Raw genomic sequence first — 20,772 nt, 5'->3', positions numbered from 1 at the left:
ATGTAAGTTTATCCTGGGCTCTTATGGGAATCCCTAAATTGAAACTAAATAGAAATGGCCAATTATATAATAGTGAAGCACCTTCTCTGATCTCTTTCATCACTACATGAACTTTCCAATCTCAAGAGGAAAGCAGAAGCACCCTATTTAGGGCGTGTTAAGTTTTTCAACATTCAATTTCCAAACATTAGGGGGTGCTCAAAAGTTGTGACATGCCTTGGGGATTAGAAAGATATTTTGGTTACTTTAATATAATTTAGATGTGCTTGGTAACTAATTACATAAAATAACTTTAACATTTTGTTTCATATATCCCACTTCATTAATCTTTTATTGCACTCCATTGACTTTTATATTAAAAAATTATTAAATGCAACTGTACCCCAACCTATTTCACTAGGGGACAGTAAAGGGCTATCTGCTAAAACAGAATCAAGGAAACCTGTCATCTCAACAGGCTTAATCTAGGTTCGGGTTTTCTATTCCTCAATCATTTCTGCTTTGCAGCAATCAGCCTTTGACAAAATGAATCAAATTCAATCATCATAAGTATCTAGAAGAATATGAAAACTACAAGCAGAAACCAGTGTTTTGGACTTATTTCTGTCCACTAAAATTGACATATTAATTTGTTTCTTGTATTTGGAGAGGACAAGGCACACATTATACAGACTCAACTATCTAATCAAATTAAACCTTGTTCAAATTTACCCAGAACCAATGAGCTCTTGCTATCTTCAGTTTTTTATGCTAATAGTTACCAAAAATACAGTGTTTCTACCCAACATGTATCACTACCAGAAAGGGGAAATAGTTCCAGTTTATTGTAAACAGTTCATATTTAAAATAAAAACCTGAAAGTGGTATAACAGCAATCAAAATAAAATACAGTACAAACTGCATTGCTAACGAGTCCCATTATTCCAAACTTTCAAATATTTTTTTTCCACTGAGCAATGACTGTTAAATATTGACATTCAGACTTACTCACCATGGATTTGCTTATTAAGATTTAAGAATGTTTACTGGTACCACTAATAAATGCTGTCTCTGTCAATTTAAAAACAAAACAGTGGACATTGTGCAAGAAAATTGTTAGTAAAAATATTTATACAAGGCAAAAATGTACAAGACCCTAAAGCAAATAATGTCACACATTATACAGGGAACAATAGTTCTTTTGTCTTTATAAGTGCATGTTTGAGAGGTTAAAAAAGGATATTTTGTTGATTTCAAAAAGTGAAATTATCAATAATTTTTGTCATTTTTTTGTCTTATAAAACAAAACTGAATCAAGTCAAGAGCTAAAGGTGAATTAGTGTCAAGAGGAACATGCATAAGTGTTTCAGAAGAAGTGTGCTAAACAACTATGTTGATTAATGTAGTTTATTAACTAGCTAGGTGCTAAATAAGATTCCAAAGATTATCCATGTATGATCCAAGTTGCCATTTCTTTCTAGAACTGGGGACTATGGCCTGTAGTCCTGAGAAAAACACGTAACAGAAATGAAACTACATAACTAAAAAAAAAAAAAAACAAGTCCAAGAAGGATAGTGGTGAACACATGTATCTTATCACTGCTGTATTTCATTTTGTTGGATTTTTTTGTAAGCAATGCCAGAACCAATATTCATTTGCTTAAGACAAATGGCACTTTAGAAATTAGTTCATCACATAGTATGAAAACAAATCTATACATTCTTACAAAATCAGCTTGAATGTAATATTCTAGTTTCCAAAGTGCATATGGTGAAATCAAGCAGTTTGATGGTTGAAGGAACAAATATGATTACCTCCCAATAGGAATCTTCCACCTTACAATTACAATACTGAAATTACTTCAGGACAGTCATACATAGAATTTTACTGTTAGATAGGCTTTCTTTTGGTGAGATTGTCCATTATGATTTAAATACTTTGCTGATAAAAAACAAGGACTCAATCATTTCATTGCATTAAAACTATTATTTGTACAAACTGAAGCTTAGGGATCTCTTTGACTTCTTACTTTCAAATGTATAATGCTTAATACTTTTTAATAAATCTGTTCATATAATCCAACTGATTACTGTAGTTTATTGAATCTTATATTTCATATTGCTGCTAGTGTGTGTGTGTGCATGATTATGTGTGCAACTTATAAATCCTTAAATGCTAGAATGGTACAACAGCTATTTTTAACTAGGAGATTTAGCAAACTTACTAACATTCAATGTATGTATGAGGTAAATGTGTATACAAATGTAAAAAACTAACAAAAAGTTCTGGTTCGAAAAACTTCCATTTTAAAACATTTTCAATTATCACATTAATTTTCTCTAAAAATTACTAATGTGCAAATTCTGCCATGCTAAAATTAATAGACAATCCCCAAAATATTATTTTAAAATAATAATCTAATAGTGATATATTCTTCAGATTGATGATTGTAAAGAAACTTCAGAATTTTAAAAATCACTCTTCAGATCTTTTTAAAAGCACCACAATACATTTTTGTAGCTTTTTGAGGGGAAGCAAGAACACAAATATAGTATATATTTGTATATATAATATACAATACTATATACTATATAATATATATAGTTGATATAGTAAGTCAAAAGAACATAAGGAAACTTCTCATGCCTGCAAGGTGGTAGCTTTGAAACAAAAGTAGGTCTCTAGATGCAACTCATCTATCTGGACTAAATGATATCACAGTTTAGGGACAAAGCTCTTCCCCTTACACACATTTTGTTCAAATGAGAAGCCTGTTTGAGTCACCAGGAATTCTTTCACAAAGTAAACAGCATTTACAAAAATGGCCGCTAAGAGTGCTTAAACTGATAACCCACACAGCCAACTTCGCCCATCCTGTTCCATTCCTTCTAACTTTTCCCTTTGCTAAAGATACAGGGCAAACAAAGCACAGGAACAGTACTTTCCCGGGGAGCAGTTTGATACTTGGGATGTTGTCAAGAGGAGGTATTAATACATTTATTCAAAGGAAGGGTGGAGGGTCTGCTGAATCTGAGTGGGAGGGTCTTCCATTGCCAGATGAAGCAGCTTGGCTAACTGGAGCTGCTTCATGATGCAAAGGTCCTTGGGTAGCTTTCTTTAGCTATTATTTAGAAATGGAAGTGTGAATGGTGTTTTTATACTGTCCTACTTCAAGAATTCTTAGTTTTTAACAACTAATATGTCAGGCAAAAGGGTAGGCTAGACTTCAAATGCTAGATTTTTTTTTCATTTAGGAAATTGTTCAGTTGAATACATGTGAGTTTATAAATTCTATAGAACGGATTTCCTGGGATTATACCAAATGCTCTCTCCATATGTATAAATTTGTCTTTTAGTAAGTTTCTAAAGAAACAGAATGAATACTAACAACAGAAGGCTCTTATGAAATCTCTTAAGCCAGTGAAGGGTAAAAGGGTAACAGGGAATTAGTATTCTTTCCAGCCAGGAGTGTTGTAGCCATATGGCTTCAGTAGTCTGACAGGCATACATTTTAAGTACTCATATAACTCTTCAATTGGAGAAAAATATGTCTGAAAGAGAACTGATAAAAGATGAGGATAACGAATGTTTCAAAAACTATAGAGTATGTTTCACAAAAAGTGGTCAGTTCCTACAGCAGCAACTGTATCTTCTTCTGAGACAAAGCACCTAAGAATCATCCGTATGAGATATTTTCTTCCACAATAGAGTTTTCAAGTTATTGAGTATTAAGGAATGTTCCATTTCCATCTGATTGGCTGAAACTTTCAGGGCAATGCAAGAGTACAATTGTTTCTCTAATTCTTCATGTATTTCTAAAGGAGCCCCGAGAAGCAGATAGTCTTTAAGCAAATGGCACACCTTTGCTAAATTTGGCTGAATTATTTCTGTAGTACATTTCATTTTACTTTGGTCACATACAGTTCTACAGTCTGAGCCATATACACAATCCAGGTCAGACTCACAGTGACGATCTTTAATAAGTTCTTTTAAATTCATTTCTGGCACTATTTTTCTCATATCCAACATTTTTAAGTCATATTTATCATTATAACCCAGATTTTTGGCACTCATATCACACATGAGAAAATTTCCATACGGTCCATGGAAAATGTCTTCCACAAATTCTAGAAGCCCTATAGCTATTTTTGCCTTTCTTGGCCACGACGGAGTAAACCATTGATCCATGCTCCTTCTGAAACCAAAAGGAATGAAAAGTTCTAAGATCCACGGAAGGCTTATTCCAAAAAGAGAGGTATATTCAACTTTTTCCATCACATAAAGATCTCCACAAAACCCCAACAATTTGGGAGTGTGTTCTTTATCCTGGAGAATTACCATGAGCAGGAATTCATTTAACTGGAGAAGTGCCCATGCTGACTTTGCTTCTGGCAAGGAAACACGACCATCTTTATTCCCATCAGCCACCGTCAAGATGAGATTAACCAATTCAGGAAGATTTCCTTGCTCTCCCAGTTTTGCCTAGAAAGAAGTCACATATATATGTTGAAATATCAGGTGCATTCAGTTCTTATTTTTAATTAAATGTTGCTTACAGTCAGATGACTTTTCAAAAAATTTAACAAAATAAGTATCGCAGCAGTGAGATAACCTTAAATTATGCAGCAGGCTCACATTTACTAATATCAAAATTTACTATAAGTAAGTGTGTTTAAAGGTAGCTGCTTTACAAAATACCTATTATGTAACTATTGAACAAAGCAAGAGTGAGTGTCTCCATTCTAAAGGTAAGAAGACACAGTGACTGAAAAATTCCATTCAGCACCCAGCATTCACCTCTTATCCTCTGCACTTTCTCTCCTTATAATCAAGTTAGGTATAACAAATTATAATCACATCACCAGATTTCCTGGAGACCCACATGATTTTGTCTAATCTGTTTGTGGGCATCTTTGACCTGTTTGGTCTCTATCCTTGGTAATTTTGGTGGTGTTTTTTGGTTCAAAAGACCTATAGGAGCAAAGGTTGCTATCCATCAACATTAGCACAGTTTCATTCGGCATTAGTTCAGATTAATTTCTTAAAATGATAAAATATTCTCATAATTTGAGAATATTATTTGCAGCTGGGCTTCTTTTATTTTATTACAGATATATTTGTGTGACTGTTTTCTAATAAGCTATTTAAAAGGGAACTAGATTAAAATGCAATGGCAATGCTACCTAATTTAGTAATGAAACATCTGCAAGAAAATAACCAAGGTCAGAGAGCACCAAGGACCTCACAGATTAAAAATCAATTACCAATGCAATTTTTCATACCTGTACTTAATTCAAGATCTAGCTATATTTTAATAGTTATCATAAGAGCTTTTAAACACTACAGATGGAGCCTTTAAAAGAATAAGAACAGTAACAGAAAGACTGTCAACTGAATTGCAATGGCAGTTTCTTATTTGAAATAGCCAATTTATAGCAGGCTCACAATGGGGAGGGAGAATTTAAAAAGTTCATTTCATGCAATCCTTATAAAACTTCCCAACACAAAGTCTTAATTTTAATCTAATGAACTTGCCACAAATATGAAGTAATGAAATAATCTTGTCTAGTATCATTACTTTCAGCTCAGCCATCATCCCTCCAGGCAATGGAGAAATAATATACTTACTTTAAAAAGCCCATAGACCATCTCTTTGAATTTTTGAACAGTGGTTCCTCTAGTTGGTTTATCAAACAGAATTGTTTCCTTCCTTGGTTCTAGTTCAGTTCTGAGATCAATATGAACAGTTTCTTCCATCTGGCATTTTATAACTCCTTGCAAATTACCCCATTCTCCTAAATACATCTGTACAAAATGGAATAAACTATGATTATAGGTGGAAATTTATCTTTAACACAAATGCTCTCTGTAATTGGTACTCAGTATTTCACTGACTAAATTGTTGGCTTAAATGATTATTTTCAATAAGATGACCTGATCTTCTGGATAACAAATCTTAAAATGTATATGCTATTTATACAAATATAGTATTTATAAAAGGACTGTAGCTGACAAGTGCTAACCTAGAAACAGCATTTCCACTTCTGCTAAACTAGTACTTATATGCTGTATTTATATAAAAATGCCACATGCTGTCTTTAAAAGTACTAAATTTAAGTAAAATTTCAAAATATCAGATGAGCAGTTGTCCTTGACTTCTTCATTCTTCTTTCCCGAAAATAAGACATAGAAATAAGACAACCTGAAGACAATGATATATATAGATGAAATGGGAGTTTTAAGTTTATAGCATTATTTAAATTATTTTATACAGAAATATTTAAATGCATTTCATTACAATGAGACTAGCTTCTTCACTCAGCTTTTACAGAGATGGAAATAAAAGACTATTAGTCAAATATAATCTCTATCCAAGATAGTTGCATAGTGATATTTGTACTTTTTTGCACGGTATGTAACATGGAAAAGCAAAACGCATTTGGTAAAAGATATTCTGTAGTTTTTAGTAAATCCCAGCTGATAAGCATTTAAAATTCATACATTATTGTACATTTTGACATGTACTTTAAATCACTACTAAATATACATTTCATACCCATTTGATTTATGGCACTAATTAATAACCACAACATTAGACATTTCTTGAATGCAGTATTATTAACAAAACACTGTTATAAATTATTTTATAGTAACAGGTTTTAAATGAAAATCTAGATGATGCTGTTCCAGCTTAAAATCGGATGTGACTAAACAGTAAGACTCATTTAAAAAATCCACAACTACTGTAGCTGAATTGGGTCCTTACATTCCTTCCTATTTGGCAATTTTCCCTAAAGAGTGCTTTTATCAAGTCCCTTTGCAGATGATTTTGCAAGCCTCAAAATACTATGACGGTTGCAAACTTTAATATAGTATGGTAAGCTTTATAGATTGGGGAGCTACATGTTACATTAAGTCTTGTGTGTAGGAGACACGAGCAAGATTAATTTGTCATAACATCACTAGATAGGACTGATCTTTTCAACCTTTTAAAAATAATCGGGTAGTGGGATTTCAAGGATAAAATGAGTGACTTAACCCTCAGCATGCTTAAGATATGCTCTTAACTCTTCCTTATAACTTCCCCAAAGCCAAACTTTCAGTCGTTGGATAGAAGGCACTCTTGTTCTGTGCGGTTGCTAGCCGTGAATACAGATAGTTCTCGACTTCAGTCCATTAATTGACACCTGAATTACAGTTGTTAATTGTGCCAGTTAAGCAACCATGGCCAAATTTATAACCCTTTTTGCAGCAGTCATTAAGTGAATCACTGCAGTCATTAAGTGAATGCTGCAATTATTAAATGAATCCATTATCTGCAATGGGTGGGGTTTTTGTGCTGAAAACCAGAAGTAAACACCAGTTTTTAACAAAAAACGCACTGTAAATCTTGGTCATGTGACTCTGCGATGCTGCAAAAGGGCATAAGTGCCAGCTGGTTACCAAGACCCCAAAATGTAATCAGGTGATCATGGAAGGAGAGGGCAGTCCTACTTCAAATCTGGGTTGTACCTTGTAAATAGCCCTGGGGAGATCTGCCGCAACATTATATGGTCGCTAACCAACTGGTTGTAAGTTGAGGACTATCTTAGGTATTACTGGATGTTCTGGCATTTCTTTTTGTCATAGTCCAAAACCGTTCTATGTCTTGCAGTGTGAAGGGGAAAAGAGATTGGGGAAAAGAAAATCTGGGGAAATATGAAAAGGGGAAACAATAGCATGGTAGTATATTCTTAAACATAATGCCTAAAATTCTCCCCATATTACAAAATAATTGATTAAGTCAATTCTTTATCATAAAACACTATCAGCAATATTGCATGGATTCTGTAAATAAGCAAATTCAATGTTGGCTTTGGTTTTTTAAACAGTTCTGTTTTCTATGACATTTACAAACTAGTATATGTTAGAATAACTAGAATGTCTGTGCTTGCAGCAATCACTATATTTAGATGGATCCAATTTTAGGGGCCAAATGAACCAATTGAAGTCCTTATTAGGAGACATTAATCACTGCTCTCTGTAGTTTTTTTTATCTTTAATATATAAAGTCCATTTTCATTTATTTTCAACTGAAGCATTATTTAAGATAAAGTTACAGAGTATTATTTATCATTTCATATTTTTTTCTGAAATAAAAAAATAAATCAGAGTACTCATACCTGATTGTTGGGTTGGGTTGACAAACATTTTCTGAAATAAAGTGTTTGTCTTGTACACAGGCTACTACATGCTGATCCATCAATAACCCCACTCTTGTATTTATCACACTAGAAAAATAAAAAAATTATATGTGAGAATTGCTATAATTTTCACTAGCAGCAAACTCAAAAAATGTTATCATATAGCTCCTTAAATATAGATCTCTCAGTCTATATTCCCTGATTCACTATTGTATTCCTTCACATAATTCCTACACAATACATAGCTATTTTGTGAACTGGGATTTGATAACTTTAATAAGTAAGATACATCAGGTATTTTTTTCTAATGCTATTTTTCATGACAACAAATCAAAAACCAAGAACATAAACTACTGCTACACATTATTAGACAAGTACAACAGCAAAAGTTAGTTAATGCTTTCATAACATTTCTCTCATATTTAATTTATAAGAAAATACTAAAGGTTGAAGAGCCAGTCAGGAATACCAACAAACCTGATTTTTTAAAAAAATATACTTACTATTATTTTCTTGCAGTCATGCCCTCGGCAAAGTTCTGTGTAAGATGAGTACTGAACATAAATAATCCAGCTGCCAATAAATACTCCTAGCCAAGAGAAGAAGAGATATTTCATCCGCATATAAGAGAAGCGAACCTTGAAACAGAGAAAGACAAGTGGAAAGGGAAAAGTTCCAGTCATATTTATGATATTTAAGAAAATCTTAGTTCCCCTGTGCTAGAAATGAAGCATATAACAATAAAAAAGATTTGTTTTTCTCTCTCTCCTTTAGAATTTTAAAGAGGCAGGAAAAAAATCTACGGAATTAGACATCTTCTTCCATTCTAGGATTGGCACACAAGCTCGCTATCATTCATCCCACCTGAAATCAATCAACATACATGCACATGTATGAATTACGTATCTGACTCTGAGCTTTATTCTCATTCTGGTACTAAGCCAACAAGCCTATCTACCCTACAATACACCGGTGATCCCACAGCAAACTCATTCTTGCCCAGATCTAGCTTATATGCATGTCTTGACTCTCCTTTTTGCAATTCCAGGTTACTCACAGAATACCATCATAGATTTCATCTCCTGTTTCTGTCATTCATTCTCCCACTCAGCTGACCCCCAGAGCATTTTTTCCTCCCTCGATTAATCCTTATTGTCATTTGCCTGACCTCTTCTTTCTACAACAATAAGACTAAAAATGTGAAATGGAAAAAAGGACTAAGTTCAACACAAAATTCCTCTTCTGCAGTCATGAGTAATGTTCAGTTTGACAGACTGCTTCTCCCACTTTCTCCTAATTTGGGAATGACCAAACTTCTTCATAATATTGCTCTTTTCTACAAAATAATTTGGACTTTATTAGTGAGTGTGTGTGTGTGTTTTCGTAGGTTTTCACGGGTATAGGTATGTAGGTCTTGGATTTTCGGGTCTTTTCCTGTGTAAGGTTGAGAGTATCTTGGTGACGTTTCGACGACGTCTCACTCATCATCTTCAGGCTGGTGTCTTCGGCTTCGTGCTTCTCAAGCTCGAAAACATATATTTATATGTTTTCGTACGTTTACACAGGTATAGGTATCCACTGTAACCTTCCTGGAGCCTTCCATCACTGCTTATACAAGTTTTTCTTTCCCAGAGAAGACACCGCCTTTGAAATGATGCAGACTACCTGGAAGTATGAGATATGTTTGCACAATACAATCTTTTGCTTCATAAAGTTAGAATTTTCTGCAGGATGCTGCATAATTCCTGTAGTATATGAGGACTACTTTCCTTTCAGCAAGTAAAAAAAATAGTATTGATCTGATTAATTGAAAAAAAGGAAGATTTGCTTAAAAATAGAAGAAATTAAAATTTAAATGAGCTAGCCTGTGGCTCTTTTATTTTGAAATCTACCAGGAAGGAATTCTTGCAGAAAACTTCATGCTGTTTTCTGATTCATTCTTTTGGAATCAGCCTTTCAGGATAAAAAAACATCCAACTAAACAAGACAATGGCGATTCAGTACAAAACTTGCTTATTCATCATTAAAAAATAATTCCTAAAATAATCTTCCTATCTATCCATAGCTCTCAAAGTATAACATATTTATTGGCAAATCATGCAGTTACAATATCTGTTTTGATTAGAAGGAAAAAATACCAGAAATTAAATCAAGGGGAAAAAACAGTGGTTTTATTCACTGCCTGGCAACTACCTAACATTAGATCTTACCTTACATCAGAATAAACTTTCAACTGTCTCACCAAAAAAACAACAGTAAAATTGTTGGCAGGTCCAAATTTTGGGGCAGAAGCAACATTAAAAATAACAAACTAATTAAATTTACTTAAAAAAAGACTACTTTTCAGTCAGGAGCTGTTAAAAAAGTTTGAAAGGGCAGGCAAAAGCTAGGAGTTTATTAATTGATCTAAATATTGATTGCCCAATAAAATACAATGTTATTGTTTGAACAATTTGGCTGATGGGCAATTTGAATTGCCCATACAGAGAAAAAATGATTTATCATTATATAAAAATGAATTCCTTTTAATAATAAACTACAAAAAGTGATACTGGTTCCATAAAATAGTAAATGTTCTATTTAAAGAAAACAAAAGAGGAAAAATAAAATAAAGTAAAAAGCCCAGGAACAATACACACAAAGCCAAAAATATCATAATACATTATGAAGCAATTTAGTTTTTGAAAAACAAATCTATCTTTGCCCTAGCAGAATTATATTGATCAATCACTGCACTGATAAAAAGCCAAAGCCTGAAAGGAAGCACGTATTCTTCAATCCAGTATTTTCAGTAAGGAGCAGCTCTTTCCAGCAAAGGAAAACATATTTTCTTGACTATGCTACAAGTTGCATAAATCCAATGATCATTAATTAATACATTTCAAATTGTCAGCATATAATTTGTATTAACATATGTGAAATTACTTTTTTGAACAATATGAACATTAGTTTGAGTATCAGCCCAAAACAAAAGTATTAGAATTAACTCAGATTGTACAGATGAAATCCTCTCAAATATATTATATCTCCAACATTTGCCAAGAAGTCTGATAAAAGATGCAAAATCATCTTTTGATGAATTAATATAAACTTAAGATTGTAAGAGACATGTTTAACATTTTGGAAAACACAAGGCCAAAGCTGTATTAAGCTAGGACAGTGATGGCTAACCTTTTTGCAGTCAAGTGCCAAAAGCAGGGGAAACGCTGGGGTGTCGCGCACATATGTGCCCATGCCTATAATTCAATGCCCCCCTAAACCCTTGTGCATGCACGCACAGCCCCCCCCCACGTTCCCCATGTTTTTGGCACGCGATGGCACAGTGGGCCCAGTAGGCCCATTTTTCGCCCTCCCCAGGTTCCAGATGTTTTTCGCCTGGGGAGGGCAACGCTCGTGTGCCCACAGATATGGCTCCGCGTGCTACCTGTGGCACCCGTGCCATAGGTTTGCCATCACGGAGCTAGGATATTCCTATACTTTATTCTAAAGTTCTTGCAACTTTTCAATATCTATTTTGGAAATACTTTTTAGCTTATAAAAGCATTGCAAGCTTAAATTCTTCCAAACCATATCCCAATACATTTGTTTTTGTTGTTTTTAACCATTCGGTTGTGTCTAACTCTTGGCAACTTTATAGGAAAGTGCAGCTTCTTTCAGTTGTTCAATGTTCATCTTTATATCCATTTTGATGTTATTCACATTATCAAACCAGCATTTTCTTTGCTTGCCCCTTCTTCTTGTATTTTTAAATTCTAAAAATGTATTATACATTTTTTATTTTAAAAACCCCAATAATTTTGACCAACTAATTAATCACAAATCTAGGGTTTATTGTAATAAATAATGGGCCACACTGAGTCAGCTATGGTGTAGTGGTTAAGGCATCAGGTTAGAAACCAGGAGAGTTCTGGTTCCATCTTAGCCTTGGTCAGCTGGGTGATCTTGGGACAATAATTTTCTCTCAACCTGAAGAAGCAGGCAATGACAATCACTTCTGAAAAATTTGCCGAAAAAACTGCAAGGACCAGTCCAGGCAGTTGCCAATGTTTTTAAAAAATGACTTTAAGAAACAACAACAAAACAGAAATAAGTTAACCGAAATAAATATACATAAATATAGCAGTTTGGAGGATGGAGGATAAAATTTAGGATATTTATCTGTTCTCAAAAGCACATGGTGAAATGAATAGGAGGAAAGACTGATTTGTGAAGGATTGCTTAGTATCAGCTTCATGGTCATGTTGGAAATTTGAACTCATACGTTCCCCAATTAATTTTTACCCCAACTTAATGGAGATGATCATATCAATATAATAAATATAACACAGTCCTTTTTAATTAGACATACTTCTTAGTTTAACTAGTTTTGGGGGCTTACAAGTAACTCAATGGATTAGATTTATTGTATCACAAAGCCAAAATACCTAAACTATTCTCTATCTTGAAATCAATAGAAAATTTTCTGTAAAATTGTTTAATACGGTAGATAACATGAAATATTATTTTCTACACACAATTTTCTATGCATTACTTTCAAAACAAAAGAATAACAAACTTGCAGAGTAAATCAAAATAGTTTTTATAAGAGAATAATAAAGAACACAGGTTATTGCTGAATGAATTCAATTATTTAGAGAAGAAATGAAAATACTAGTAAGCCAATTCCATTTCCCCTTCCCCCCTCCAAAAAACCCCCCAGTGCTGGTAACTCACATTCTGCTCACTTCACATTCTTCTTTTACCTTTTGCCTAGATATAACGATAAATACAGACTAACTATATCCAATAAATAATGTCATTAGCAAGTTTATTTCTCATTTCATCAGCAGGTAATATTACAAATGAGATTACACTAAATGTACATTGTTTTTTTAAGGAAAAGAGAGATATTGAAGACATCATCAATTTGAGGTTACTCCTGGTGAATTATATGACTAAAACTATGCAGTTTTCTTCTCAAGAGCACAAAGTGGTTGGTTGTTGTTTCCTTCTCCATTCCAATCCAACTTGTAAACCTGGAATGTTTGAGCTGTCTTCCACCCAAATACTAATCAGGGTTGACCGTGCTTACTTAACCAACTACTAGTCAGGCAATGTTTGGCAAGTGCAGCCATCTATAAATATTATTAGGAGTGTAATTCAAGGAGACACAACATTTAAGTACCTAGAGGAAAAACCTGTTTGCCTCTTACTCTTGAGATATGCTAGCTAGATCAAAAGCAAGCACAAGTAAAGAGTTCTATGGAGTTCTAAGTAAACAGTTTGTGTCTCTAACCTGCCCATGATCTGTGAAGGGAAAATTTCATTTCATTTTTAAAAAGATTTGTCCCTTCAAGTCCGTTTTTGATTCCTGGCAACCGCCTGAACTAATCCCTGCAGTTTTCATGGCAAACTTTTTCAGAAGTGGTTTGCCACTGCCTCCTTCCTAGGGCTGACTGAAAGTGACTAGTCCAAGATCACCCATCCAGCGAAAGTTACACTACATCAAACTGGCTTTCTTGACAAATTTATAAAATATATTGCTCACGTAGCAAGGAATGTTGCTTTAACAACATTATCCATATTCTGATAAATTAACTGGAGTGTTTACATCTCACAGATCAGGAAGAGTTCACAATCTGGTATACGTCAAAGTATTTATCATTTACTTCCTCTTGCAGTGAGAGAGTGAACCAACCGCATTATTTTCTATTAAAAAAGTAAGAAAGAAAATGAGCACTCTTGGGCCACAGATTAAGTGTTCTATTTCCCTGTCTATGCAATTACTATGATTTATAGTTTCATCTATATGCATACCCACATTGCAACTCCCTTTTGGCTGTTTATTAGTATGCATTGCCTATACGTTTTTGACAGATCTGCAAGAAGAGAAACATCTCTTCTTGTATTCTAAAAATACTGGATTAAATAAGAGACAAAATTATTTCTAATACTTGAAAGATTATGGCTGAATTAAAAAGTATGTTCAGATCCTTACAGTAATTCCTCCCTTTTCATCGAGCAATTAGAAAAAACAAAAAATTATTTATTGATTTTTATTCAGTTTTTTTTAATAATAACTCAAAGTGGCAAAAATATATAATACATTATTGCTTCCTTTTCTTATTTTCCACACAACAACCACCCTGTGAGGTGAGTTGGGCTGAGTCCATAACTCCAGAACACCTATTATTATTTCTCTACTTATATCATTAAAGTTACTTTTTTCTTCTAGCCTGTGGGATTATCATAGATTTGCCCTTTCTGAAGGGAAAAGTACCTTGGAATAACAGTGAGACTAGCGGCACAGTTTTCAATGCAACCTTTTCCTTTATTAATTTTCAACTGACACTTCATAGAACCTCAAAATATAGCACAGCTCATACACAAACAATATCTCCAACCAACTGGGTTGGCAGTTTGGGGGTTCAAATATCTTCTCCATCAGTTCCTGCTTGTATTTTTAAAGATCAGTTAGTCAGTTGTTGTGGCATATAAACTGAAAGCTGACTTCTATAGTCTGTTGTAGATAATTGTTTCCAATGGTCCAAAATCTACCCTTCCGTATAAAGATCTAAGAAATATGGCAATGTAACAGACAAACAATTATCTTGCCTACATTTTCCTTGTCTCAGTCTCTTCTATATTCTTCTTCCTTGAGATTTGCTAGTCTGACCATTTCCCCCAAATCCTCTCTTTGCTTTGATTTGTTTCTCCTTTTTTCAAGGATCAATTTTTCCTGTGGATTTCACAGCAAATCTCAATTTTAAAATCTGCTTTTTCCTCTATTCTTTTTCCTCTGCTGTCTTCCTTAATGGTCTTTGGGTATTTATGCAACAAATAAGTGGCAAATGTGAGCTCTGAAATTAACCAACTTTTTATTTTGATTTTTTTTTTCAAAGACAAATCAAGGTTGGACTTGGCTAATACACAGAATGGAGATCCCCTGGGAGCATCATGGCTGTAGGTTAGGTGGAAAAAATTGAAAGAAACATCCTAGAAATCAGCAATGGCAACCCATTTCACTGTCATTGCCAAAAAAAAGTACCATGAAGTATCCATGAAGTCAGAGCTTGATTTGATAAAGATTTTACCTTTAGAACAGTTAAGTCTTTCATCAGTCACCACCTGGGTCCAATCAGCACTTTCCTTGCAATAACTCAAGGGTATAGCTTAATGGCCCTTAGAGGCATTTTTATAAAGTTTAATTAGGCAAGAAAAGAAGTAAACACCTGACAGTATAAATTCCATTTTAGAGTACCATTTTTCAAAGAAATATTATACAGAAAGGAAATGAGAAACTATAAATAAACTAAACAGCAATGATGCAATCTGATCACAATACAATTTGTTTATAATATTGCCTTTCAATGGGGCTTATTTTGTTGTATGTAGCAGAGGTGGGTTTTAGCAGGTTCTGACCAGTTCTGGAGAACTGGTAGCGGAAATTTTGAGTAGTTCGGAGAACCAGTAGTAAAAATTCTGACTGGCCCCGCCCCAATCTATTCTCTACCTCCTGAGTCCCAGATGATCGGGAGGAAATGGGGATTTTGCAGTAACCTTCCCCTGGAGTGGGGTGGGAATGGAGATTTTACAGTATCCTTCCCCTGGAGTGGGGTGGGAATGGAGATTTTACAGTATCCTTCCCCTGGAGTGGGGTGGGAATGGAGATTTTACAGTATCCTTCCCCTGCCACGCCCATCAAGCCACTCCCACCAAGCCATGCCACACCCACCAAGCCACACCCACAGAACCGGTAGTAAAAAAATTTGAAACCCACCACTGGTATGTAGAGAAAATATGCAACATTAAAAAAAAAACTTTGCAGGAATTTGATGAAACTATTTTCTCCAACGTGAAACATTTAAGTACAGACGTTCATTGCAATTTCTATACCTTATTTATAACTGGAGCTACAATACATACTTATTCATCATATTATCTTGAGTTAAGAAACATTGTGCAAAGAGCATGAATAAACAAAATAAAATGTAATCCTAAAATAACAGAATAAGAATCTAGTTTTCAATACCTCATTCATTATACCACTCTATACTTTTCTAATCTTGCAAGCCATCCATGTTTCCGTCATGTCCTAGCATTGATTTATGCAATGACATTTATTCTTTGAACTTGTATTTCCTAAGGATTTCTTCAAATCATCCAACTGCAAGTTTGCTTTTCTCTGCTTCTTAGCCCATTCACTCTTATGTATTTGAGTTGTGATTAAGACCTCATTCTCTCTATATGATACATATCTTCACACAATTCTTCCATACTGTACTTCCATAGCATTCAATCTACATTTATGTATCATCCATTTATTCATTTATTCTTTAACCTGTTACATTCTTCTTAAATAATCCATTCCCACGACTAGTGTCTCCTGAAATACAGGAGACACTAATATATAGTCATTTTGCTTTTTTCAAGACACATTCATTCCTTACAACACATCACAAACTGCCCACTACATGGATATTCATGTTTCTGATCTATATACCTCTAATGTCACAAGTATTTATATATTTATCAATTATGAAGTTTAAATTATTGATATAAAAATGAGTGCTGGTTTTGGAACGGGCCAATTTTTTCATTATTATTGAGCTGCCTAACATAAGGAAAGCTGTCATCTTTACATCTTGTCCATGAGATTTAACTGGCATATTATTCAATCAAACAAGTTATATTTAAATTGATATGAGTTCTGTTGGGAATGGAATATTTAAATACTGTGTTCACTTCATAACCAAAATCAGTAATCTGAAACACTCAATATTTTCTCTTCCCTACCCCTCATCCTGTGAACAGTTCTAAAAATAGTTTGGTTTCAGACCTAACTACCATCTATAGAATGCTGAATGAGCAAAATAATTGCTGAGTAATTCCAAGTCTAAAAGTACGTCAGCCTACAATTTAAGCATATGTATTTCTCAGCATTAGAAAGTTAGTGAAACTTCTCAAGACAGCTTTTAACATAAGATATGCAATTAGTTTAATTATAGTTCGAATCATAATTGTGATAGCTACTGTAAATTTGCTGAAAGTCTAGTCAGAATCTAGTTTTACTATTAAGAATGCAGAATATTTCGTGGTTGCCATTGTCATAGGCTAGGGGTGTCAAACTCGATTTCAGAGTGGGCATGGCCAGCTCGATGCCACTCATGTCGGAGGCTCCTGTGGTGGCCCGAGCACTCTGCCAGAGAAAACAGGCTCCCAAGCTCCGTTTTCTCTGGCAGAAGTACTGCGGTTTCCAAGGCAGCCCCCAGGCCTTGAGTTTATGAAGGAAACTACAGTCTCCTTCACTGTTTCCAGGGTAGCCCCATGGGCCAGATCTAAGTACCCTGCGGGGCAGATCAGGTCCCCAGGCCTTGAGTTTGACACACCTGTCATAGGCCATTTATATTCCACTTTTCACTATTTACTTTTGAGACTCACAAACACAAAACCTACAATTTCATAATACAAAAAAAAATGAAACTTAGCTTTACATATGCCACATGATGATTTTGGTGTCTTTGAGTCACTCGTAACTCCAGGTTAGTGTCTGGACTGGTCTGTCCAATTTTTTTGGCAACGTTGATTGGGAGTGATTTGCCATGATTTTTCTAGGGCGGAGAAAGTGCCCAGCCCAAAGTCACCCAGTTGGATTTGTACCTAAGATGGAACTACAACTCTCAGCCTCTACTCTGGCACCTTAACCACTACCCCAATTATCCTCAAATGATTATTACTCAGTATTATTCATTAGAACAATTTATAAATAAAACATACTATTTATCTGACATCAGGAAAAGGTAGACTTGAGCAGAAAGACAATTATCTGGGAAGAATTTATGATAGTCTACACTTTTTTGTAGATAATTAGATCATACAGAGTTGATGATTAAAAGAATCATCTTTGTTCTAAAAACTGATAGCTAGTACATTTTTTTCAGGACATTGGTAATATTTTCTCCATAGCTACTAACATGTCATCCATTTGTCCACAGTATACCGGTTTAGAAACATTTATTTCAAAATGGATAATCAGGAGGTTTAACAGGAAATGATTGATAAAATTGCTTCCACTAATATGGCCTTAAATAAATTTCTTTATTTTTAGCACTGATGAGCTTTTATATGCTTAATGCAGTATAACTTATTTCATTGCAAAATAGTTTTAATACACAAACTGTTTTATTAGCTCTTTTGAATGTTTTAAGCAGTTATGACATGGCAAACTATTTTAAAGAACAAGTATTTTGTGATATCTGTCACATTAAAATAAAATTGCTTCAGACCCTCTCTTCTCTTTCCTGCTAATCCTTTTGGAAATGATCCAGAAAATACTGAAAGAAAAAGCATATGACGACACCTGACAAGGAGTTTACAGAGTCAATATTCTGCTAAATAATATGTACTGCATGGCAATGAGTTATTCATCATGCCAAATGCATTTCAAGTAGCATTTCTGGAAAAAGTTACATCTCAATAGTTTCATAGAATATTGATATTAATATCATATTGAGACAGAATGAGACAAATTGTTGCACATGGATTGAGGTAGTGTATTTCGGTATTCTTGAATTAAACGAAAGTTTAAAGCAATCCAATAAATGAAGAGAGGTCTCTTGTTGCATACCACTTGTTTTGATTACTTTTTTCACTCTGTCCTCCTATTATATAAATCTTCTCTTGCTGTTGGGCAACAAAGGAAAAAAGGCAATCAGAATCTCATGATTTTGTTGCACTAAACCACCAGTAAAAAAATCCCAAAAGTAAACACAATTGACATTTGGATACTAGAACCTTTAGTATTATATCAGAAAGGAAAGACAGAAGTTCCAAGACAAGAATTCCATGGTAATTGCCAGGATTAGAGGTAGCAAGTACACATTGGGGAATTCTTGTGTGTGTGTGTGTGTGTGTGTGTGTGTGTGTGTGTGTGTATGGAGAGGGAGAGAGAGAGGGAGAGAGAGAACAAACTATAATTCTAAAATTAATATTCAGGTTAATATTCCATGAATTAGTATTGATAAATAGAAATACAATACTGAACTTGGTGGATTTTTACATTTTTAGAATTACATTTAAAACCTAGATTATCTGAGAATGGTAACCAGCATTAAGCAATTACGTTCAGAGAAATGTGTCTCCTAATTACATTTAAAATAAGGAATTTGATTCCAAAGAGTATTAGTGCCTATTCCCATATTTCAAATTCTTAGTCATAGTTTATTGGGATTCAATGATATATCTTCATCAACCTCCTATAAAAGCTGTTTTTTAACTTGCAATATAAATGTTAAAGTACATAACTAACAATCATTTTAAATCAATCTACTATTTGGAGAAATATTTACTGGCATACAAACAGTTAACAACTTCTGTTGCTAGGAAGAAAGATACAGATACAGACATAACAGATACAGATACAGATACAGATACAGACATAAATATAGAAATACACATTTGTTCATAATCAACAGTTGAAATCACTTTGAAAAGGAAACACATCAGATGTCAGTCCCAAATTAACAGTATTTTTATAACTTCAAGTTCATAAAAAAGTTAAAATAATGTTTTTACTATCTCTATTTACTAAGCAAATGCAAACAACCATTTGACCACTTGCTTTATTCACATTAAGTCAGTTATGTTCACCATAGGAATAAATATATCACAATGGCTGGGTTCAGAGAATAAATACAGTGAGCCACAAGCTACTAAATCAACGTAATAGCTATGTAATAGAGAACTCAAAACTCTCTTCCACCCAGCTGTCACCTTCATAAATCCCTCCCCTTTCTGCTGTAAGCATCAATTTAATGCTGTTGCACTTCAAATTTTGAAGTGTCCTGACTTTCTGCCACCTTAAGTTAGTCAGCTCCACTTCCAGTAAGGCATTGGGGAACTGCTAAAATGGGCAGCTAGCAGCCATTATTTTCATGGGAATGGAAAGTGCAAATGAGAAAGACCAGGAGATGGTGGCAAGGCAAGAAGTCAAGGCAATGAAAAAGCACCAAGCTTTCAGTTACAGAAGAACTGCTGCAAATTACTGAGAGAGAAATACAGGTTGTGGTGCCCATCTCAATTCATATAGAACAGGTCTTAAGCAATGACTGGATGTATGAATATTCTACTATAGAAAATAGTCAGTTTAATCCTAAATGAAATTGTCAAATTTAAAATCAAAGTATTTTAATATGGAAATACAAACAACTACAAGTTTGAGCCCAAATGTAAATGATTGCAAATGATTCCTGTGATGCTTCATAGAATTAATGGACTTTTAAAAGTATTTGTGGAGGAGAAGTAAAGCTTGAAATTATGCCAAGGACACAAAGATTTGAGAACAAACTAGGAGAGGGGAATGATGAAGACATTCAGATATGGTACATAGCCAAACTAAAGAAAGGCTGTGAAAATAAAGGATGCATTTTATACTCTGAAAAGCCATGATACAAAGAAACAAAAGCCATAATAATTAGCTACTTTATTATGTCTCGTCAAAACAAGTTTGTTCCTTTTTTAAAAAAGTGGCTGTTATTCCTGTGTAAATGATAGAAAAATATACGCACATAGCTTTTTTATAATTGCATAGACATTCCCTCTTGTCTAAACATACACACCCATTATGCAACT

At 34.1% G+C, this 20,772-nt stretch overlaps 1 protein-coding gene across 2 annotated transcripts in view; it reads right to left on the bottom strand.

The window, feature by feature from the left end:
- Positions 1 to 20,772, bottom strand: part of LOC131196055 (divergent protein kinase domain 1A) — a 132,496-nt gene that overhangs the window by 108,932 nt on the left and 2,792 nt on the right. Inside the window, exons 2-5 of one of the 2 annotated variants that reach the window (XM_058178473.1) lie at positions 8,667 to 8,801; positions 8,143 to 8,250; positions 5,609 to 5,785; positions 803 to 4,462 (exon numbers count right to left, since the gene is read on the bottom strand). In XM_058178473.1, coding sequence (XP_058034456.1) covers positions 3,650 to 4,462; positions 5,609 to 5,785; positions 8,143 to 8,250; positions 8,667 to 8,801 — 1,233 coding nt within the window. In that variant the 3' untranslated portion in view covers positions 803 to 3,649. Of the gene's footprint in view, positions 1 to 802; positions 4,463 to 5,608; positions 5,786 to 8,142; positions 8,251 to 8,666; positions 8,802 to 20,772 lie in introns of those variants that run through there. The other variant, XM_058178474.1, reaches the window with a different exon arrangement.

The sequence above is a fragment of the Ahaetulla prasina genome, chromosome 3, assembly GCF_028640845.1.
Source record: "Ahaetulla prasina isolate Xishuangbanna chromosome 3, ASM2864084v1, whole genome shotgun sequence".
NCBI lineage: Eukaryota > Metazoa > Chordata > Lepidosauria > Squamata > Colubridae > Ahaetulla > Ahaetulla prasina.
This window is presented reverse-complemented; position numbering and strand designations above follow the sequence as displayed.